This window comes from Oryctolagus cuniculus, chromosome 1 (assembly GCF_964237555.1).
Source record: "Oryctolagus cuniculus chromosome 1, mOryCun1.1, whole genome shotgun sequence".
Taxonomy (NCBI): Eukaryota; Metazoa; Chordata; class Mammalia; order Lagomorpha; family Leporidae; genus Oryctolagus; species Oryctolagus cuniculus.
This window is the reverse complement of record NC_091432.1, coordinates 163,014,146-163,037,513: the sequence shown is the minus strand read 5'-3', so window position 1 is coordinate 163,037,513 and position 23,368 is coordinate 163,014,146. Positions and strand designations below refer to the sequence as shown.

Below are 23,368 nucleotides of genomic sequence, written 5' to 3'. Positions count from 1 at the left end.
GGCTAATCCTCCGCCTTGCGGCGCCGGCACCCCGGACTCTAGTCCCGGTTGGGGCGCCGGATTCTGTCCCGGTTGCCCCTCTTCCAGGCCAGCTCTCTGCTGTGGCCCGGGAAGTGCAGTGGAGGATGGCCCAAGTACTTGGGCCCTGCACCCCATGGGAGACCAGAAGCACCTGGCTCCTGCCATCAGATCAGCGTGATGTGTCGGCCGCGGCGGCCATTGGAGGGTGAACCAATGGCAAAGGAAGACCTTTCTCTCTGTCTTTCTCTCTCACTGTCCACTCTGCCTGTAAAAAAAACAAACAAACAAACAAACAAAAACAAAAACAAAAACAAAAAAACCCTACGATGGTCAGTGTCGATCTGGGCCAAAGCCAGGAGCTCAGATGGGAGACAGGGTGACCCAGCCACTTGACCCATCACCGCTGCCTCCCAAGGTGTGCATTAGCAGGACAGCTGGGATCAGGAGCCAGAGGCAAGATTCAAACCCATGCACTCTGGTATGGGATATGAGCGTCCTAACCCCTAGGCCAAACACCCACTCCTCCACACCCACTCCTCCTCCCCATCTTTTTTCCTAGGGTCTCTGCTAGGCTTTGATGTACCTTTATGCTAAATGGAAAAGAAGGCTCCTCCCCAAACAGTGATGCTTCTGGCCAAATTTGAGAACAGCACCACTCTGGCTCAGACCCATGTGCTACCTTGGCAGGACCCCTTGCTCAGTACACAAAATGCACAGTCACCACAGAAGCCCAGTGCTCCAGGAAGGCAGGAGTACTGAGGCAGGCCCAGCCCTGGAAGAAGCAGAGAGCGTGCACTTGTATTGCCATAGCAGCCTTTGGGGCTGAGAAAGACCTTGGGGCCAACCCACCTGCCTTCTTCCACAGACGTGGCGACATGTCTGGTTCCATCACATATGCTAAAAGACAGAGATTGCTTTGTTTCCACCAGAGAACTTGCGGAGAATCCTTCACTCATTCCCACGTAAGTGTGCGGCTGTGGTCTGAAACCAGCAGGCAAACCCAAGTCTTCAGCTGGGGATAATTGTCCCCACCCCTGCTGAGTTTACTTCTGGCCAAGCCCAAGGGCTCCGCCTTGTGGGATATTTGAAACTCTTGACACAGCAAACTCTAAAGGATCTAATTAGTAAATACACTGCACTGTAACTCAAGGCAAGACCACCACCACCCTTGCAGTTTACCCTTCAATCTGAGATGGTCAGTGATGCACAGCCCGGGGAGACATCAGAGACGGAAGGCTGCAGCTTCTGGGACTCCTCCGCCCTCTGAGATGGGAATTTGGAAAAGATGCATTTGGAAATAATTTTTTTCCAGTAATGACAACGTTCAGTACCACATAAGAAATGAAATTGAAGCATTGATCTTATTCTTCAAATATAGGATAGCTTCAATATTAAAATTAACATATAAATTTAGCATCCATCTTTTTTCCACTCGCTTCTGCTGAGTAAATGCCCATATAAAGAATGAATCACTGAAACAGTATGCAGTGAAATCAAGTTCATTTTTCAAGTGTGTCAGTTCAGATGCAGTCAGAGCCTGTTTCCTGGGCACCCAACCAATGTTCTCAAGATGACCCCTCCTGCTACCTTCACCTGATCTGTCCATAGGGCATGCTGCAGACCTCAGGACTTGAGTCTCTGGAGAGAAAACCCTGTACTATGACTGCTCCCCTCGCCCGGCTCTAGTCCAGTTTTTTTCCATAAAGTTTATTATTTGGAGCCTTTTGAAGAGCCCATGAGAGTATTTTAGGCATGGAAAGCCAAGACACCCTGGAAAAAAAAAAAAAAAAGGAAGACCTAAATGGAAGATCTCTGCGAGTGAGATCCCAGTGGAAAGAATGGGGCCATCAAAGAAGGAGGTACCTTTCTCTGAAGGGAGGAGAGAACTTCCACTTTGACTATGACCCTGTCGGAATAAGATCAAAGTTGGCGAATTCAACAGGCTTCCATAGCCTTGGCAACTCATGCATAGAGCCTAGGGAGATTACTGACGCCATAAACAAGAGTGTCAAATTGTTAAGTCAACAACAGGAGTCACTATGTACTTACTTCTCATGTGGGATCTGTCCTTAGTGTGTTGTCCAATGTGAAGTAATGCTATAACTAGTACTCAAACAGTACTTTACACTTTGTGTTTCTGTGTGGGTGCAAACTGATGAAATCTTTACTTAATATATACTGAATTGATCTTCTGTATATAAAGAGAATTGAAAATGAATCTTGATGTGAATGGAATGGGAGAGGGAGCGGGAGATGGGAGGGGTGTGAGTGGGAGGGAAATTATAGGGGGGGAAGCCATTGCAATCCATTAACTGTACTTTGAAAATTTATATTTACTAAAAAAAATTTAAGAAAAATATTTGGAGCCTCTTAGAAGCCGCTTGACTTAATGGCCTGAACAAGTGCTCCAGCGATGCACCTGCCCCCTTTCCCTGGTGTTGCTTTCAAACATAGCCATGTGCCTGATTCACAAATGCCTTGCTTCTCAATTTACCTATGAAACTACTTTTTTTCCCCTCATCATCAGAAATATTGATATTTACTAAAAGTCAAAAGTTTCCAGGGCATTAGTGACCTGGGAATCACGGGAAAACTAGAAGGGATCAGAGCACCGAGAACGGGCCCTCCCTTTGGGGCAGAGGGTAGGATGTTTTGTCAGCCATGTTGTGCTCAGTCTGGGTCATCTGACCTGGAGAAGATGCAGGACAGACCTTGTAGCATCTTGGTTTGCACTGTTGCTTGTTAAATGCAGGTACACTTTGGAGGTGCAAATGCCTTCGGAAATACGTTTGTCGAAGGTAGGCCCAGACATTAGCCTATCAAAGCCACATAAAATGTTCAGGATGTGCATTTTCAGAATTAGAGGGAAAATTCTTCTCTCTACTCCTTCACTTTCTTTTCCTGTGTAAACACTGATATTTAAATATAACTTCAGGGGCAGGTATTTGGCCTAGCGTTTAAGATGCCAGTTGGGACACCAGCATTTCAGATTGGAGTGGTTGATGCCAGCTGTGTTGCCTGCAGCCTGTATCTGAGTATCTGGCTTCGAGTCCCGGGTCTGCTCCTGATCTTCTTGCTAATGTACAACATGTGAGATAACAAGCTGTGGTTCAAGAACTTGGATCTCTGCCACCCACATGAAAGCCTGGCCTAGCCTGGCCATTCAGCTGGGAACTGAACAAGATGTGGGCCCTCTCTCCATCTCTCAAATAAGTAATCATTAAAACTAAATACAGGAGCAGGTGTTAGCTCAGCAGTTAACACGCGGCAATGGATGCCCACATCCCATATCACAATCCCTGGTTCAAATCTCAGCTCTGTTTCTGATCCAGATACCTACCAGTGTGCATCATAGGAGGCAGCAGGTGATGGCTCAAGTACTTGGGTCCCTGGCACTCATGTGGAAGACATGGATTGGGTTTTAGGCTCCTGTTTTTGCTTGGCCCAGCGCTGACTGTTACAAGGATTTGGTTGGGGTATGAGCCAGCAGATGAAAGATCTTTCTCTATTTTTCAAATAAAGTATAAATAAACAAAAATTTTAAAAAACAAATGTTAACTTTAGTGCAGGCATTTAGCACAGCAGTGAAGATGCTAGTTAAGACACTTGTATGCGCACCCTGGAGTACCTGGGTTCATTACCCAGCTCTGGTTCCTGACTCTGGCTTTCTGCTAACACACACCGTGGGAGGCAGCAGTGGTGACTCTAGAACTGGGTCCCTGCTACTCACATGGGAGACCTGGATCGAGTTCCTGACTTCCTGCTTCAGCCCTGGGCAGTCGTTGTGGGCATCTGGGGGAGTGAACCAACATATGGGAACTCTCTCCGTCTCTTAAAAAAGATTAAAACCCTTTAACAACAAACTCAATTTAAACACTCTGGTATGTAACCATGTCAATTAAATACATATTAATTTGACTCATATAAGGAATTTACCCCTCAAATATTTCTCATTCCAAAAGTGCCCTTGGAGGTAGAAATGAGAGTTCTTTTGTTATTAAGCTCACCCTTTCCCCTGGAACCCATTCACTGATGGAGAGCACCTCAGGCAGAGGGACTGCAGAGCCTAAGACTCTCTTGCATTGGGAACTCTCTCTCTCTCTCTCTCTCTCTCTCTCTCTCTCTCTCTCTCTCCATCCTTGTCAGGCAGAGGCTTTTATTTATTTGCTTATTTATTTCCCTTCCACATTCATAAGCTTACTGTCTGACCTAAGCAGCCATCTACTTTCAAGCACTTTGAAGAATGGAAACAGTACTTCAGGGAAGTAGTTGCTGTGGGCATCTCTGAACACTACAGTTTGAAAATTCCCTCTAAAAAAAAACCTCAGCAAGAAGTCTGCTGTATTTAGCACATCCTAGAATGCTTGGTAAATGAAGGAAAAATGTTCTGATTTTCAGTGTTTTCAGCCTAAAAGTAGAATAGAATCTTTTCCCAGTGAGGAGGAGGAAAGCCACATCTATATTCTGAATGCAAAGCTGCTGAACTTAATGAACTGAAGATCAATAGCCCTCATTTACTGAGTACTTTTTATGTCAGGTACCACGCTAAGCATTCACATCCTTCCCACACTCAGCTGTGCATCGTTGGCTGTTTTCACTTCTGTTTTTAATGGGATTCTCCATGGTAATTCCTGCTTACCATGGTGAGGTCCATAGGTAACGTGGAAAACAGCACACAAAGCACACTGTCTTATGCATTGTGAGCACTCAGTAAGTATCTGTGGAAGAAATGAATGAAGGGATTTGGGGAGTGAACCAGCAGATGGAAGATCTCTGTCTCTTCTCTCTCTTTGTAACCCTTTCAAAATTAAAAAAAAATTTTTTAAAGAAAAAGAAACAAATGGATGGAAAGAAGGAATGAATGATGTCTTTTCCTAAATAAGTTCTTTTTGAACACAGCCCTAAAAGTTAGCCATTCCTGTCTCTCAAGTCATGTCTCATTTACCTGATACCTTGATTCTTAACCCACATCGTTTCTATTTTTAGAGACCATCTTTCACAAGTAGAAATGACATAAACCAAGATCATCTTCTTAGTTTATTTTTTTCTAGAGTCCTTAGCATGCTACATTAACCTGACAAAGCTTACTCTTGTGTTCATTTCACAACACATTTCATGCAGCTCACAGCTGTGATTGGTTTTACATAGACATTACACATGTTTCAATTCAGACATGTGAAAAGAATAATTCCTAATGGAGCTTGACTCTGACAACTGTCCAAGCTTAAATAAGCATATAAGCAGTTCACTCTATTCTTAAGTGCAGTCTCTCTTTAGGATGCAAGGATTTTTAGAGGAGGCGCATAATGTCCCTATTTATCGTCCATTCGCAACTGAACCACTTCCTTTAGGTTGCGAACATCCTGAGGGGTCCTCCTTTGCAAAACTGCATTCATGTATACTATTTTATGTAACATTCCAGGCTGGGCTTAGAGCAAGGCTGACTTGAGCTTTACATCGTGACCCAGCCTTCCCAAGACTGCCCTTAGCATGAGACTCTCTTACAACAGACATTCAGCACTAAAGCCACAGAGCAAAGCTATTTGGCATTTTCCAGTGAAGTGCAAGAAATTAAATAAGTTATGTTTTTATTGCTAATGTATAGAATCAAGCAGTCACTTTGTCAGACAGAAGGAAAGGGTATGTGCGAGACGTGGCCTCTCCTGGGGGTCCCCAGGGTTCAAGCGCACAGCACAGGTCACCTGGTCAGCACCCATCTGGCACCGGCTTAGGATGACGTGTTGAGTATTCTGGAGTCCGAGGAGTCAGACCTGTCGTCGTAGTCATCCTCGGTGTAAATGGACTGCTTCGACACGATGGGACATCCATCCTCGGGGACCGAGAGGCGAGGGTCTTCGGCGGGGCGGCTGGGGAGCACCGGCGAGCTCCTGAAGACACTGGTGGAGTTACTGGGGAAGGGGCTCACGTACTGGGACCTCAGCTGGTACTGCTGCTGCAGCGTCATGGTGTTCCATAGGGTGACATCGTTGGGCAAAAAGGGGCTCGACTGGTTTCTGGCCAGAGTATTCCTCAGCATCAGGGGGTACCGGGGCGGCTGGGGAAACGGGTGCTGCAGGGGCACTGCCAGGGGGCTGGGGACGACGTTGCCAGAGTCCGCAGAGAACCTCAGCGTGTCTGGGACTCGAAAGGCCGAGCCCACGGACCACTTGGACGAGGAGATGGGGTAGGAGCTCAAGGTGTGTTCAAAGATGTGCCCGTTGGAGGGCAACACGAGGCTGTCCGGCTCGGCCGCGGTCCGCTCGGCGCCGGCCACCGACGAGCGGCTGGACAGCAGCACTTCCACGGCGCCCACCAGGTCCCCCCCGCAGCCCTTCAGGATGAGCTCCAGCACCGTGGGCTTCTGGTTGGGGAATATTTTTTTAAGCACCTCAAGTGGAGGTCTGTTGGCTTTCAAGCTGAAAGGCAGGGAGACGGTGCCCGTGGGGCCCTCGATCAGCAGCTGACTCTGCTCGGCCTGGAACTTGGGACTGCCGGGGCGGCTCTCGGGGTTGCCTCCGTTCTTCTGCACGGCGTAGCCACCTTCATCCACAGCCACGACCTCGGGGCTCTCGGGGGTGAAGCAGCTCTTACTTTTGGTCACATCAGGGGAGCTCCTTTGGTCTGTGTCTTTGTCGCTGAAGGCCTCCGTGGTGTCTGCTGCGCCGCCATCCCCAAGTCGTTCTTCAGTCACATCTGGAAAGCAGACAACAGCTGGGTTAATCCTTTCCCAGTGTGCATAAAGAGGAACAGATGTGCTCAGAAGGGAACAGCACACAGGCTTTTGGAAGGGGAAATGTGGCTTAGAACACACTGTCAGCCTGAAAAATATATATATATCTCCAAAATATGCCATTGGCAAATGGCCACTCCCACCACCACTCCCACCACCACCACCACACACACACACACACACACACTCACACACAGAGAGAGAGACTTGAGGAACTGTCAAACTTGGTTGCCTGCAACCAAGGGCAAACAGAACCAGCTGTGCATTCTGGATGGCTGGCCTCGTTGCTGGAGGGGAAAAGGAAGTATCTGGAAAAGGTTTGTGAGACTGTTAGGGGGCATTGTCCACTCCTGAAGCAATGTATCACAACTCTAGGACCATGGGCAGCAAGTGGTGGGTACATTGGTTTATACTGTTTTGCTAGTAAAGTTCATGGAAAGGACTTAAAAATCACCTTTTTGAATTATATTTAAAAAGGAAGAAAAAGGCTTCCAAATAAAGCAGAGATTTGCCATGAAATAACCCAGTTACAAATTTGACATGTTGACCCAAAGGGACTAAGCATGTGTCCAGCTGTAACAATGGTTTGTTTTGCAGTAGTTTATCTAACATACTTCTATAATAAAAGAACATATGTTTAGTGGCAACGTATATGCAAATAGATTTTTATCCTTTTAAAAACACAAACAGGCTGTGGTTACCCAGAGTCAGGTTAACTGATCTGCAGATGAAAATTCTTAATGATCCAGTTGTCAGGTTGTAAACAATTGGTTTGCCTGTGTTCTCCACTGCCAGCCTGAATAGCCTCATTGTCTCTTTGGGCACACCTGATTCAGTGCAGATAGCTAGCCGGTGAAATTTCATCAAAGCTCCTTCTAGAAACCCTCTCCTCCCATTTGTTTTTGTTTATCTTAAAACCTTAAACAAAGGTTCGCTTGTGAACATTCTTCTAACACAAGATATATCCTAAGTATAATGGAAAAATAAAATTTTGGTTCTTTACAAAGCAATAAATACATGCCAAGCATAAATACATACATGTTAAAATATGTCTAAGTTACATCAGAGCAATTTTCAATTATGAGTCTAATAGAAACTGATTCTTATCCCAAATGAAACTGCATCTTTTTCCAATATAAAATATAAAGTGTCCATCATGGGGGTTATTTTCAGCTCAGAAATATGAAGACATATTTTCTTTCTATAGTAACTCTGAGATGCACAAAGGATTATTTAACATTCTCTGCTGCAGCTTCCTAGTACAGGGGACCCAGCTTTCATCCCTTGAGTTCAAGTATCTCAACTCCACAGCCTCAATCCAAAAGAGAAAAATTGCAATGAGAAAGCTCCTACAGGTTCACAATCTGCTCAGCTTTAGATCTACCTAGTTTCCTGACTCAAGACCCCATACATACCACTGAGCTGTTACTCCATGATTACTGAAAACCTGAAAAGGAGTGGACAGTGAATGTCTGCTCTCAGCCCTGAAGGGACACAGGACTGCATCCCGGCCATGCTCAATGGAGCTGGAGAAGACAAGCCAAATACACTCCCTACGTGCACACGGACATGATATAATGTTTTAAATACTACGTACATCTCAGAAATTTTCTTATTTCTTTGACTTTAGCCCACATTGTCTATTATTACCAGTATCAAATACTGATATCCATGTAATGTGCCAGGTACTGGGGGAAACAGAAGAAAAGGTGGAAACTATCGGGTTGTCTAAGACCCACCTTTAACTTGTCAAACTTGGTATCTAGTTGGGGAAACAAGACACATGGGCAGGGGCAAAAAAAATTCTTAATAAGGCAGGGTTTTCTAAGCATCACATTTGATGCACAATGTGCAACACTCTTCATTGTAGCATCATCCACAATAGCCAAAAGGTGGAAGCAACCCAAAAGTCCATCCACAGAGGGTGGATAAATAAAATGTGGTTTATACATATGGTGGAATATTATGGAAGGAATTCTTATGTATGCTACAGCACGGTTGAACTTGAATACATGATGATAAATGAAACAGGCCAGACACAAAAGGACAAATACTGTATGATGTCACACACATGAGATACATAGCATGGGCACATTCATAGACACAAAAAGTAGAATGATGGTTGCCAGGGACTGGGGGTAGGGAAGAGGGAATGCAGAGTTACTGTTTATTGGGTATGGAGTTTCAGTTTGGGATTATAAAAAAGTTCCGGAAATGGAAGGTGGTGATGGTTGTACAACACTGTGAACATACTTAGTGCCACTGAATCATACACCTAAAAATGGTTAAAATCATAACCTTAATATTCTGTATATTAAGGATTACACACAGTGTCACAGCAGTACAGCAGATGACAGGACTGTTTAAAGCACAAGCAACAGCCAGTCCTTCTTAGCAACACAGGTGCATGAATGCAGCTAGAAAGTCAAAACACAGTGGTTTAAAAAAAAAATGTGTGAACCTAGCTTTCTCCACCTTGGATGAGTTTCAAACACTAAAGACATTTCAGAAATTTTTTTAGGTCTATCAAATTCACTCCCCCACAGCAAAACTGAGGCTCCAGAGGAGAGTGACTCAAAGAGCAGGTCAGTGAGAGAAAAACTAAAACATGATGTTTAATTTCACACACCTGCCATTACAAAAATGTGGTATTGCATCTTCAACCTGGCAACAGATAGACCTTCCCAATGCATCGGATGCCGGATGGCAGGAGTCTAAGTTTGATAAGTAAAAAAATTTCACTTCTGGGCCTATTTTCCTAAGTTCTGCACAATAGACTACAATGGAACCTTATGAGGCCCCAGATTGCAAAAGCCATTTCCTCATTTTGCTGTACCAAGCTTCCTTCTGGTGAGTGGGACATGCCAGTGTACCATGTATTGCTGATTACTTCTCAAGGAGTTGTGGTAGATAGTGCTGAATCATCCACACACTCTCTCCATAGGTGTCTGGTCTGAGCAGTTTCTCTATGGCCAAAAAAATTAGAAAGGCTAACAGGGAGCAGGCCTGCAAATTCAGACCATTCCAACCAACTGAGCTCAGCGTTGTTCCCACTGTGTTCAAAGGGAAGACAGTAGAGAAGAAAGAAGCAGGAAGTGGGACTCACCTATGAGGCTCACACACCTGAGCAGCACAGCAAGTCCTGTGAAAAGTGCTGGGTGAGCAGAATCCCCGTCAACATCTAAGGTCACTGAGCTTTCCTAACTGGGCAAAAGATCAGCCTCTCACCTTGCACCAGGATTTCCTCCTCACCCAGCAATAATTTCTGCAGGACAGAATATACAGTCCCTGCAATTCTGAGGCATGCTGGTGTCTAGGGTCGGTTGTATTACTGTACTTACACTAAATGTATTGTAAGTTACTCTGTTATAAATATAGACTTTCACAAGTAATTATAGAGGGTGAGTTTTGAGTCCAATGATAAAGTGTAATTTAATAACAGGTATTTCTTTACATCTCCAGGTTTTTTCCCAAATGAACTTTATAAGTCTTTCAAGTTGGTTTAAAACACAAAGGCCTTTCTAGATATGGAAATGTGAAACTGCCAACTAACAAAATGAAGTGAGAAATACTCCCAGAACACTTGACCTTCTTTCTTCTTGAAATTGAGACTCTAATTCCTAGATCATAAAGAATAAGAGTATATTTCAACCAATAATATTGCTTACCTCTAGAATCTAAGTATAGAAAGTCAAAACTACCAGCCTGTGGGGAGCAATCCGGACCAGACTGAGTTACTCGAATTAGGACTTATTCTATGCATCTGCTCTCCCACAATATGGCGCTGGGAGAGAAGTAAACAGCTTCCGCACAGCTGCCTCCAGTTCAACCAATTAACTGTAGGACTTGCTCCTGATTGGAGAGCAGCGTACTCGGCGTGTGGGCAGCCGAGTTGGGATTGGCAGAGAAGGACTATAAAGGAGGAGAGAGACGGCATGCACCGGGAACATCTATGGGGAACATCTAAGGGAACCCGTGCAGCCCCCGAGAAAGCCGGCCGGCGGTGTGCCGCTCCCCTGCGGAAGTGGGGAATGCGGCCAGGGGGAACTGCCCTTCCACGGAGGTGGAAGGGATAGTAGCCAACCCGGGAAGAACCAGCAGCAAACCCGGGGAGGGCCGAGCAGACGAAAGAACAGCGCAGGGTCCTGTGTTGCTCCTCCACGAAGAGGGGGAGCGACACCAGCCAAATAGTGAAAAAGATTTTATGTTAGCACAAAGCAGTAACTGGAAGTGACAGAATATGCTGCTTCTAATGCTAAATATCTAGATATCTTACCATAAATTTGCTCTAATTTCATATTTCTTGAGACAGAAACAGTCATTGCCATCTCTGACCCAAAATAAACTTTTCACTGTGGTAAAGGTTTTTAAAAGGAATAACTATCTAAGTAAGAAGGAAATTTCTTCTATGGATAACACTACCAAACTCAAAATTTTGCTAAAAAACAGCTACTAAAGGCTGCTTTTTTTTTTTACTACATGACTTAGAAATAAAGGAACAGCATTCATACAAAAAGTGACTTTTTAATCTAAAACTACAGTTTGCAAAATCAAGCTTACTTTAAAGGATTTTTTCATATGAAACCGTAGTTTAGTAAAAAAAAAAATCTATGTATTCATTTCAAACATTCAGAGAAAGCCTCCCACATATGTTAAACAAACATTCTGCTCAAGGCACATAAAAATGGAAAATCTCTCTGACTTCCCCCAGATGGTGGGTTTTAGCCATTGTATTTAGTTGTGTCTACAAAACAAAATATATCTTATATCTAGAATGAAGACACGAGAACAGTGGCATGCTGGACGTTGCCCCTTTTGCAATCAGGTCATACACGTTGACACAGATTGCGATGTCCTCCTTTGTTCACTTCAGCTTTGGGGAACACCCTCTAAATAAGAGGTCCCTTTGGGGTCCTCTTCAAAGCACACAGATGTTGCAGCAGTGAGGTGGATGTGGAGGGCAGTCCATGTAGAATAAGGCTTCCAGAAGAGACCACTGCCTTTCTGTTGTTTTGTCTCACTCTAGAAGCAATGAATCATTAAAAACAAACAAACAAACAAACAAAAACAAAAAAACCCAAATGGTAAGAAATCTGAAGTACACCAGGGAATGCATCTCAGTCTAAAAACTTTCCTTTTGTTTCTGGGTGGAAAGACCCTGTGAAAACTAAAACAGTAACAAGTCATGCTTTGCTTTTAAAAAATCATTAACAACACTGGCTTCATGATGTATGTATGAAGGAATCAGGATGGGTCCTTGGGACCAATATTTTTGGGATACAAAGGGTGTGGAAAGCACTGGACTTAAGGGAATATGGTTTGTAACTACGGATTTTACATGTCTTAAACATTTTAGTTTTGCTCTCTTCTTAGAAAGGAGTACTTTTCAAGAAGCATGGGAGAATATAGCTATCAATCTAGAAGCTTATTGGTTTTTCTAAGATGCAGCTGTCTAGTCACGTGTCCATCTCCTTGATAAACACTCTTAAGTGCCTTCCTACCCTCCCAAGTACTGTGCTAGGGGAGATTATACTCACACAGTGCTCAAAGCATTGCTTCTTGGCCACCAAGAGGCTTAGTTTACCAGCTGATCGTCTGCAAAATTCCAAGTTATCTGCAGAGTTGGTCACATTCTACTGTGTGCACAAAACACATAGCTCAAAGGCAGGCAGCTGGGCCAACTATGATGTCCTCACGGGAGGGGATACTGTTGTAAAACATTTGCGCATAAAGACTATGGGTGCTGCAGATACACACACAGACCTAAGCAAAGGAACAGCCAGTGGGAAAACTGGAACACGGACCTTAGTTCATAAAACTTGTCTGCCTCGTCATGGTAATCAAGAGATTGGGAACTCCTGCATAGAGCTGCTATTGTGAATGTTCAGTTTTTCATAATATATTTGTATTTGCTAGTTGTGCTTATTTACAGCTGTTTATATAGTAATGGAAGAAGGAAAATGCACCATGTCATGCTTCAGTTTTGCTTCTGGGAACAGCAGTGCGCACTATTGGGTCAGAGGTTTGACTCACTGAAGCCAAGTGGGACCCTTGGGAAGCAAGGTGACACCCTCCAAGGAGAGGGAGCTGTGTTGCCCAGCGGTTCCTCCCCTCACTCCCCATCGTCCACAGGGAGCACCTGCTCCAAGCCCACCGTGCCATCAGAATCACACTGGACTCCACAAGGTGTCCCAGGACCTGAGCAGCCCAGGGCCAAGAGGGCTGCAATAGGTTCAAAGGTGAAGACAAGGATGAAAGAGAAGGGAGGAAGAAGGGAAGTGGAGGAAGGAGGCAGCCAGCAGGCAGGCAAATGGATTTTACTGAGCTCCATCCTCCTCCCTGTCAGGAAGAAGTGCAACATTTCCAGAAACGTCCTCCGGGGACTTTGATGTATGAAGATTTACTCCCGTTCCCCCTGTAAGCTGTTAGCAGAAAGTGCTGACCGGCTGCAGCAAAGAATTTCTCATCAATGCTCTTTGATTGTATTTTGCAAACAAAATGCCTGTTGCTTGGTAACATTTCACTTGAGCCTGACCTTCCCCGAAAGTTATTGCTATCAGATTCGATTTACACTGTCCTCCTGTGATTACTGTAATCTTTTAAACTCAGGAGTTCATCCATCAGGGAAAAGAAAAGTTGGTTGTATAAGTCTTGAGCAGGGCTACCCACCAGATTGATAACCCCAGGGAGTGTGCTTGTGGCAGTGGAACTGGTTCCGGCCAGGCCCGCGGCTCAGAGCCACACGACACCAGCGCCTCCCCGGACGCCAGTTCTGGGTGGCTCTGGAGCGCGCGGGGGACAGGGACCGCAGGCCTAGGCTAAGGTGCCCCTGTTAAAACCGCAATACCCTGTCGAATTGGAACTTCAAACAAATAATGGTTTTTGAGTACAGCTATGCCCCCAAGCCGCAGTCAGCAAGCTGCGTGTGTGTATGCGAGTGTTGCTCAGTCCCCCAACTCTGCTTTCGGAAGGAGAGGGTCGGGAAGCTCGGGAGCAAGCGAGGAGGGCGCCCTGCCTCAGGGGACTGAACGAGGAAGACTCCGCAGGCCTGCGCCTCGACCGTCTGGGCCGCTGGCGCTGCCTGAGCCGCTGAGCAGGACCCGAGCCGGGCGCGCCCGACTGCTCACGCTGCCCAGGCAGTCCGTGCGAGGGGCCCGCGCCACGGGGAAGCTGCGCGCACCGCTCCCCTTGCTTTCTGGCTTAACCCGAAATTTCTGCCCTGGGAGAGAAGAGCCCCAGGGCCAGCCCACAGCGGCTACAGTCCCTGTCCTGAGCCAGTTGTCCTCCACTCTCTGCCCTTTATTGGGCACAAACCGCCCCGCGACCACCAAATGCAAGGCCTGCGGCTGGAAATATCCATCCCGGCGTCCCTACGACAAGCGCCGGCTCTGGCGTCGGGTTTGGAAGGGACCAGTAATGCCTTAAACTCTGCCTTTTGATTTGGCCGTTTTCTGTGTTTTTAAGTGCAACTCTGAATCAGGCCTCTGTAACACCAGACCGCATTTTGCAGTTCATAAACGGCTGGTCAGTCTTCCCCACTTTATCTTCGCCTATCCTAGAGTCACAGTGTCCCACACTGGCCACGACGAGTCTCTCCCTGACACCCATTTTATTCACAGGTGCTCCTCTTTGACAATGCATTTAAGTAAATTTAAAAATAAGTAGACTAGCTGGAGCTAAAGCTTCTCTTCCATTCCTAACCAATTTTTTTTTTCATTTCAAAAACATTTACAAGTATTTATACACATATGGAGGCTTAGAAGGAAATCTACAGGAACAAGACATTGCCTCTCCAGGGTCCAGAGCCCCTGTTACCCTCTAGGAAGGAAAAACTGGGGGCGGGGAAGGGAGCTGGGGACACGGGAATGTAACTTCAGCTTCTCACCTTGGCTGTGACCCCTAACTCCTTCAGTTCCTGAGCCAGGTCCTGACAGGCCCCGGGCTGCTTGAGACTGCTGGCTCAGGATAAGCTAACAGCGCAGAGGTCCCCCATGCTTCCTGTGGTATTTCCGCAGTGGGACAAGGGTGAGAAGGGTGTAGGGGAGATTTAGGAGAAAAAACTTCAACAGCATATAAAGAAGCTTAAATTAGAATTTGGGAGCTCAGTCAAAATGAATAATTCCAGGCAATCATAGGGTAATCAGGGGGCAGGTGAAATCTACAATCAAAAAGAAAAGAAAGAATACTTCAATCCATAACTGGAAGTTATAACCATAAAAATACAAAATTTTCCTTAAATCCACCTCCACTTTGAAAGGGCTGTTCAATATACTTCATTGTTAGATAAAACAACTCATTCTTTTCAAGATTCTGAAACAAAATTTTGGAAAGATTTCTTCCAGTTACACAACCGAGTTTCAGTGTTAGTCACTCCCTGAACCCGGAGGTTTTTCTCCAGTAGTGTCCAGCAAACACACTCTTCCCTAAAGCGTGTGATCTTCTCAAAGAAATCTGCAGGGGGCAAAGCTTCCCTGTGCTCCTGGTGCACCTACCTTTGTATCTAATGGGGCGGGGCGGGAAAAGAACCTCTAAAACTAGGTAAAAAAGAGGTTCCTTGCCCTATAAAAAGACCAACTATGTTTTTAAATCAAAGCACACCTGCATGCATGTGTGTGCACACACACACCAAAAACACCAAACAGATCTACAGGATTTGCCAGCAGACATGTAGAGACTCCTGACAGTCTCTATACTTACTGTATATGTAGACCTACAATTTTATCACAGCTTCCCTTACTCTGCAAGTGGTGAGCTACTTATGCAGAAATATCGGATATGCTTTTTAATACACAAGATACATTACATAGAAATACATTCTAAGAGCAGCTGAAAAAAGCACACAGCAACAGGCAGTCTCATCCAGCAGTTTTCTTGAATTTAAATCCCACATGGTTAATAAATAATTAAATAAATAAATAAATCCCACATGGAATTTCTCCTTACAAGTACTGCATAAGAAGGGATCCACTTGTATGTTCATCTTAGCGGAAAACAACTATCTGGTCTGTCCTCTCCCCCACCCCACAGGATTGGTAATTTTTTTTTAAAGAATGAAATTATGGGATAAAACTAACAGAAAACAAAAGTTGTGTAAATGTGTACAAGGTATGTGTGGTGAATGGCTTGAAATTATCCCACCCCCATCCCTGGCAGCTTAGTTCCCCAAAGTCATCACTCTGCCCTCTCCTTGTACTAATCCCATTCTCCTTTGCAATTGCTTATTTTCAATTTGGAAGGCTCAGGCTATCCCTGAATACTTGCTGGGAGTAAATGGTTTGCCCAGTGAACGCCTCACCCTGTTTCATTCTCCTAAAGCCTGTAGCTGCCTCTGCAGCAGCTGCAGCTCGGCTCACCGTCTTGCCCTCACTCCTCCTCCTCCCAGGTTGTTTTGGTTTTGTGATTCTACAGACCGTGAACTTTGCGTCTCCCGAAGAATAGCTTGAAGAACACAAGATATGGAAGGGATCTGAAAGCCCTGCTACAGGGGTGCTGCTGGGCAGGGGGCTGTTGCAAAATGCCACCGCTGACAGGAACTCAGACTCCTGCCCGAGGTCCAGAGAGAAAGCAAGCCAGGGAAACTGGAAATAGAAAAATTAAGAACAGATATTGCCATGGAGATCCACTTCTAGAGTTGGAACCAGACTCTCCTAGTTACTTGTTCTAACCTAAGAGAAAAATGAAGGGGAAATAAAGCAAAACAAACAAAAACCTCTATTTTCCCATTCTGGGGGACAAATTCATAAATGTGAAGAGATGACACAGACGAAAGAGACAACTGAGGGCGCAGGGACTCCTTTCTTGAGAAATGCTTACAGACCACCTTAAACAGTCACAGAGACCACTTCATCAACTCTCTTCTGCCCTACAATGCCCAGCTCTGCTATTCCCGAAGCTGTTTTCAGGTCTAGGGAGTGCGAGCACCAGAACCTGGCCCACAGCAAGGGAGTGTGCACGGTGTCCCCAGCTCCTCAGGACAGTCCGCGGCTCCTCACAGCTTCCCTCCGGAAGTCAGGGGCACTGCCTTTGGGGGCAGCAGCTTCACCACGGCCCTACCTACAGGACAGCTCCAGGGCCTTTCGCTCCTTGTCAGCCATATTCCTGAGAAGCCTGGCTTGTTTCCCTCTGCACATCTGCCCCCAGCGAAAGGCAAACACCCAGGGCTGTCAAGGAAGTGCTGAGGCTGGACGAGATGGCAAGGTAGAGACTCCGCAGGAGGAAAGACTTGGAGAGAATGCTAGGGCCTGCTCAGGAAGCCTGGAGGTGAGAGAGCCAAAGAAGTGTCAGGGAAGGGCTTCTGCCCCCCTCCAAACCTCAGCTCAGACCCACACTCCTTAAAGCACGCAGAGTCAGAGAGAAGACAGCCTTTGCTCTCAGCCCACCGATTAGCAGCCTGAGGTCTAAATGTGCATAGAAGCTGGGAAGGAGTTTGCCAGAGGCAGCCCTCCTCACTGTTAAGTTTTGTTGTTAGTTATCTAATACAAAGGCAGCTGAGGGCAGCCTGGCGACTACTGCTACTGAAGCTAAGCGGTTCCGCACTAGGAACTGATTGTGGGTTCATCAGATTCTCTGTCCCGTTTATCGGTTTTGGGAGCCTTGGGCCTTGTAACTATTGTTCCTAAATGGGGCTTTTCCCCATCAGATTGCTAGAGACTGGAGACCTCCGAAAGCGAGTGCAGCTTAAAGGCGACGACAGGTTCCCCCAAGTTAGAGTCCCTGCTCCAACTTGGCGAAAAGCACGCCCATGTCGGAGGGCCTTGGCCACTTCCCTGCCAGATGCGAGGCCCTCCAAACTCCGCAGCCGGGAAGAGCCAGCAGCACGGTGGCGAATGCCCGTGCGTGGGTTTTAATTGGCTCCCGTTCTGATCTTTTGCCTCCTAGCTACACTTGACACCTCACCTTTAACTTGAGGAAGGCACCAGGCCACCCCGACGCACTGTCCCGAGGGGTGACGGGGTGACTGCCCGGGGAGAGGCTTTCTCCCCGGCCACTTAGCGCGGTCCAGACTTAATACCAAGTTCTCCCGGGAAAGTTAAGAATCATTCTGCCTGCGATAGAGAAGGCAGGCCCAACCAGGCCAACTTTTCAGAAACTTGAACTCCGGGCCTCCCAAGCACAGCCACAACAAGGACTCAATTAGTTTCCCAAGCGCGCGGCCAGCCTGTCTTACCGAGGACGCCCTTACCTGGCTTGGCGAGCTGAGCCTGCAACGCCCCGGGCTGGGGCTCAGCGGCCCAGCGCAGTGCGGCGGCCGCGGCCAGCTCGGCGGCGGGGCGCGTCGGCGGCTGAGACGGCTGCGAGGCTGGCGGCTGCTGCGGAGTGGCGGCGGCGTCCCCAGGCGGCGGGGGCCCGGGCAGAGCGCGCAGCGAGTCGGGGATGAGGCTCTCCAGGCTCTCGTTGGCCTGCTGCCGGCGCAACGCCACCTGCGCCGCCATGACCCGCTGCCGCTCGATGATGAGGATGCACTTCTCGCAGGTGCAGTCCTTGAAGCGGCAGTAGCGCTTGTGGCCCTTGAGCCAGGACAGCACGCCGTGGTTGCGGCACCGCGCGCACTTGGGCGTGCGCTGCAAGGGCGCCCGCGGCGGCTGCGACACCGGGCCGCCCATGTAGAGGTAGGGGGAGCCGTAGCCGTTCATGCCCTAGGCTCCCGGAAGAGTTGGCGGGCTAGCGGCCCTAGCAGGCCAGGGGGCGCTGGACGGCCGGGCTGAAGAGGCCCGCTCAGGGGCAGACTCCCGGCACGCAACCCCTGGTCCCGCAGCCCCGGCGGCCGCGTGCGTTCCGGGGCGGCAGGAAGTGCAGCAGCTCCTTCTTCAGTTCCCGCGGCGTCCACAGCCTCGGCCTCCCGACTCCGGCCCAGCCAATCCCCGCGCCGGCCGCGTCTCCACTGGCTGCTGCTTTGGAAGCGAAGCCCGGCCAGCCCGTCCTTCTTCGCCGAGGCGCTGCGGCGGCGGCGGCGGCAAAGAGCCGGCCAGAGCTCCGATTAAGGTCTGAGCCAGCTCGTCTGCAGCTCCCGGGCTCACTGGCCGGGCCCAACACCTCCTCCACCCCCTCCCCCAACTCCTCCTCCCTCCCACCGCCGCCCCCACCCACCCCGGGTCTCCGTCTCCTGGCACTCCCCTTCTTTCTTGCGCCCCTTTGCGTCCCTGCACTTCACCTTCCTTGCCACCTGCAGCCAGGCCACTGTCGCGGGGGCGCTCAAGGCCCCTTCCTCCAAATCCTCGGCTACCCCTGCCCGCGGCGGGAGGGATTGCGGCGCTCTGGAACGCGGCGATTCACAGGGGGCGGGGAAGGGGAGGACCCACGGAAGTGAGGGTGGGGGTGCCAGGGAGTGCGCGAGGCGGCCGCTCCCCTCCGCTGCCTTCTCCCTCCGGCCCGGATTTGGCGGCGCGGAGCACAGGGCCGCTTCTATCCAGACTTTCGGCGGCAGAAAGTCGACTCTTGGATTACCGGAGCCTACCCGAGAGTTGCGGGTGCGCGCGCGACCCGGAGCGGGCCCAAGGGGTTTCAGGTGGGGCCAAGCCCGTCCCCTGGCCACTGGCGGGTGGAGTTGGGATAGTGGGTGGTATTAGTTCGGAACATTTGGGGGTTTTTAAATTTCCTTTTACCACGTATTTTTTTTTCTTTTGTTGCTGTAGAAGAAAATGAATGTTTGAAAATCTGCAGACTTAACGGTAACAACTCATTTTGCAAGCTAATTTTTCAAACCCTCCTTCTGATGTTTTTTAAGGCCAGAGTAACTAAACTTTCAGAGAGCAGATGCAGAAGTCACATTTGCCTCCCAAAGTTATGGGACTTGATGCCCTTTCTCAGCCATTGAACCATCAGAGGCCCAAGACTTCCAGTTAAAATCCCAGTGGATTCAGTGATTAAGTTCTCTATGAGGGATGGGGGGGCGTCGACTCCACTCATAGACTTCTTTTCGTGGGTAGTGGCAGGCGCCTTTGCACAAGATGATGGCATAAAATTTTGTTCAGTTGGTTATCTGCATTTTTCCAATGTCCTGCGAGTACCTAGTTTGGCCTTATGCATACCACCCCTACGTGCACACACTGGCAACTACAGTTCCCAACTCCATCAACAGGCAAAACCGTCAAAACTGTGCGAAAGGGTAGACGGCACTCCGGAGCCATCTGCCCGCTTGCTCCTAAGAGCTTACGATAAACTCATCTCCTGGCGGGTGTGGACGATTAGAATGCCCCGTGAGAACATATACCAGTCCGCTGCAAGGTAAGATCCGCGGCCGCAAAGAGGCCTTTGTCCCGACAGTTAGGCCCCTTTTCCCTGTACTGCCATGGAAGCAAGCATGCAACCCAAAAAGGTTTGTCGCTGTGAATTCAAGTGAAGCATCCCCAACCCTCTCCTTAGAAGGGTAGCTCAGGGGAGCAAGGAAGGCTTAAAAAGACGCCCAGTTGAGGACATTGCCCCCCTCACCCTTAGCCTCGACGGCTGTTCCTTCATGTCTAGAAGTTGGAGCTGCAGGGAGGATGACCTGGTGGTACCTGAGCAGGAAGCTGGGGTGCTCAAGTGCTAACCTTGGGAAGACAGCCCCAAAGCCCTGTTTGCAGGAAGCCCATCTTAATCTTTTCCTCCCTCCCAGCCCTGGATAGGAAAACAGGCCCCTAAAACACGAAGGCCGGGAGGAATTTTGAAAATTGTTCAGAGAGGAGACAGAGGTACTGCCGCCCGGTGGGCAGAGGCCGGCGAGTGGAAGCTGGAAGTGGGTCGACGTAGAGGGCCATGAATGACACCGACCCCGACCGAATACAGGAACTTTCCTGCAGACATCTCCATGTCTTTTGAAAATGTCAGAACCCAGGACTTTCTCCCGGGTTTTCTCCAAATAGTCAGTGAAATGGAAGAGTATAAGGAAGTTGAGAGTAAAGAATGTCGTACAAAGTAAAGTAGCAGAGAAAGAAAGCACCATGTTTGTGGGGGCATTTTCGCTCCCAAGTGACCCCCTTCCCCCCTGGGTCACCTAGCCACCCTAACCCGTTGCCACTCAAACAGTCAGCATTATTTTGGTTGGGGCTCTGTTTCACTCCAGTGCACATCGGGGGCTAAGATCTAAATACTCATTTGATATAGCGCAGTAATCCTTTTCTCATATTTGATGGGAATGTTTTCCATATCCCAGTATTTGACAACATCTCCCTATAGGGACAGGTTTGTATTTATGTTGGTAAAATGTCCCCTGCCTCAAAGTCTATTGTAACCCAACACCTGACAACCCCGAGTCCCATTTCTGTTTGCAGAAAGGGTTTATTCAAGCACATAATGGGATCCCAGCAGAAAGCCTTTCAGAACAAGGGGCTATGGTAAACTTCACCACATGAACTCCGTTTCCAGGGCTATTAAGCTTTTAATTGGAAAATAGCAGAGGAAATTTCAAGGTGACTATAACGTGTTAGCAGTTAGCGCGGAGAAGAAAAGCCCGAGCGGGACTGAATGTAGAAAGCATATGGTCCGAATCACATTTAGGAGCAGCGGTCTGCTTCAGCTAAGTCCTGGCAGCTTACGCGCCTATGGGAAAAATCATCAAAGAAATCGGAAAGGGAGGGGGAGGATTACAAGTAAATGTAACCTCGCTAGCCAGATCCACTCGAGCTCTCCGCTGGGGTGGGGGTGGGGAGGAAGTGTGTGTGTGTGTATGTATGTGTATGTGTGTTTCAAGTCGCAATTAACTGGGGAGAATCGGGGCAGGTGGAAATAGCGAAGTGAGGGACGGTGTTTGTGGTCCTTTCTCGGCGCCTACATACACGCATGGCGGGGCTACATCTGAAAGCTCCGAAGGCAGGTGCCTTTGCAGAAAAAGCGAGAATACTCCGACTCCAATCCCGGGGTCTCAGTAGCGGCTCTGCACCCCCAAACAACGCTGAACCTCAAGGTCGGTTTCAAATGGTCCCGGTACAAAACATGTCAGGACATTTTCTGCCTTACTGATTCCCACGGAGGGGGAGAGAGCAGGGTTCCTATTTTGCTATTTGTATGGTGGCCGAGGTGACGTTAGCGTGGGCAGACACGGGAAGCCGGGTGTGCAGAAATCTCTCAGTGCCTCTTGGCATTGCTCGTCCGCCGGTTTTAAACGGAAAGGAGGTGGGGGCATCTGGCCAGGTGCGGGGGCGATTGGCAATCGATTTCCTGAGGTGGCAATAGCGTTCCTGGTCGCCGTGAATTCCCAACGGGTCTGCCAGGCCCCCCCACGGTGGAGATGGCAGAGGCCTCGTGGGGCCGAGGGGCAAATAAGCCCGCGCCGGGCGGGTCTGGGGCACACCCAGGAGAGAGTCCTAGACCCTCAGGAGCCCCACACCACTGTAGAACCGAGTGAAACCAGTGGCAGTGGGATCTCTGCTTCAGAGCCCCAGGGACAGAGGCCTTTTAAACAAGGGAACAGAAGGACTGCGACCCCGCTGGCCCTATGCAGACCCGCCAGGTGCTGCTCCGTCCTTCACGTTCTCGAACTCTCTCGAAGCCAGAAGCCGTTCCCGCGTGGGGACGAGCACTCGCGCGCTTGCAGATGTCTCGCCTCCAGCACGGACAAGAGGCCACGCCCGCCCCCACATTGTGTGTGTGCGTGTGTGTAGGTGCAAGTGTTGTTCGCCTTGTGGCTTCTTCCCAGAGGGTCTCCTCGGAGCGGCTACTCCAACCCTGCGCTTTCGCGAGGACCGGGGAAGCGCGCGCCTCCGAGCGTTCCCCGCCGGCCGTGGGCGCCTACTCCGGCCTCGGGCCCGGGCCTCTCCCTGAGCGTCTGCTGCCCCGCGGAGTCTCTCAGGTTTCCCGCGGGAGCGAGAACTCGGGGCGCCCCACCGGGCCGCTGGAGAGCCCGGGGCCGGCAGGAGGCGTCGGCCAAGTCCGCGCTGCATTTGCGGGGGACGGACACAGATCCTGTTGGCCTTCTGCATAAAGGCGGGGAGAGGCGCGAAAGAATGGTAACTTGTGTCTTCCACGGTAAAATGAGCAGCGCTGACGTTAAAACTGCCCTAAGGTACTCTTCCGCCTGCGACTTTAGAAAAAGGAAGGCCGAGGAACTCGTTCAAGGGAAATTGAACAACATTCAAGGGACAAGGAAAGTTTCCTCAGTGCTTCGACTCTCGAGGCGCGGGGTGCAGTTCTTGCCCAGACCAAGCCACTTTGCCAGAACACTCTATCCCGCCTCTTCCCTTCCATGTAGCCCCCGAAAAAAGCCCCGCCGCGGGTAGGAAGGCGGATTTGCTCGCTTCGGGTGCTCGTTCGGCTCACGGGGCTAGAGAAAATGAGGGGAACGCTGAAACGGTCCGCGCCTGGAGACTCCAGGGACGTGCGTACAAACTCGAGGCCTGGAGACCGCACTTGCGGTAGGAGAGCTATGCAGCCAGGCCGAGGCGCTGCTACCGGCCGCGGGACGCAGAGGCGTGAGGAGCGCCCCACCTGGCCTACACCCTCGGCCCGCGTTCCCGGCTCCGGAGCCTCGTGGGCGGGGTGACTTCCGGAGTGACCACGCCCCGCCCCCCGCCCGCCGGGGCGCGCGGGGGCTCGTCGTCAGGGCCGAGGCTTCCCACTGTGGAAAAGTTTCCTGCTGGGGGGCGGGAAGAGGGAGAACGCAGAGAAACAAGTGGAGTAAGGGCCTGCCGCGCTTCCGGGAGG

At 49.2% G+C, this 23,368-nt stretch overlaps 1 protein-coding gene across 1 annotated transcript; it reads right to left on the bottom strand.

Moving 5' to 3' along the window:
* Positions 1-5,031: 5,031 nt before the first annotated feature.
* DMRT3 (doublesex and mab-3 related transcription factor 3) lies at positions 5,032-22,060 on the bottom strand. The gene is made up of 2 exons (XM_002708187.5): positions 17,934-22,060; positions 5,032-6,714 (listed from the first exon to the last, which is right to left on the bottom strand). The coding sequence occupies exons 1-2, from the start codon at positions 18,382-18,384 to the stop codon at positions 5,750-5,752; spliced, it is 1,416 nt and encodes a 471-aa protein (XP_002708233.2). The 5' UTR covers positions 18,385-22,060; the 3' UTR covers positions 5,032-5,749.
* Positions 22,061-23,368: the final 1,308 nt, after the last annotated feature.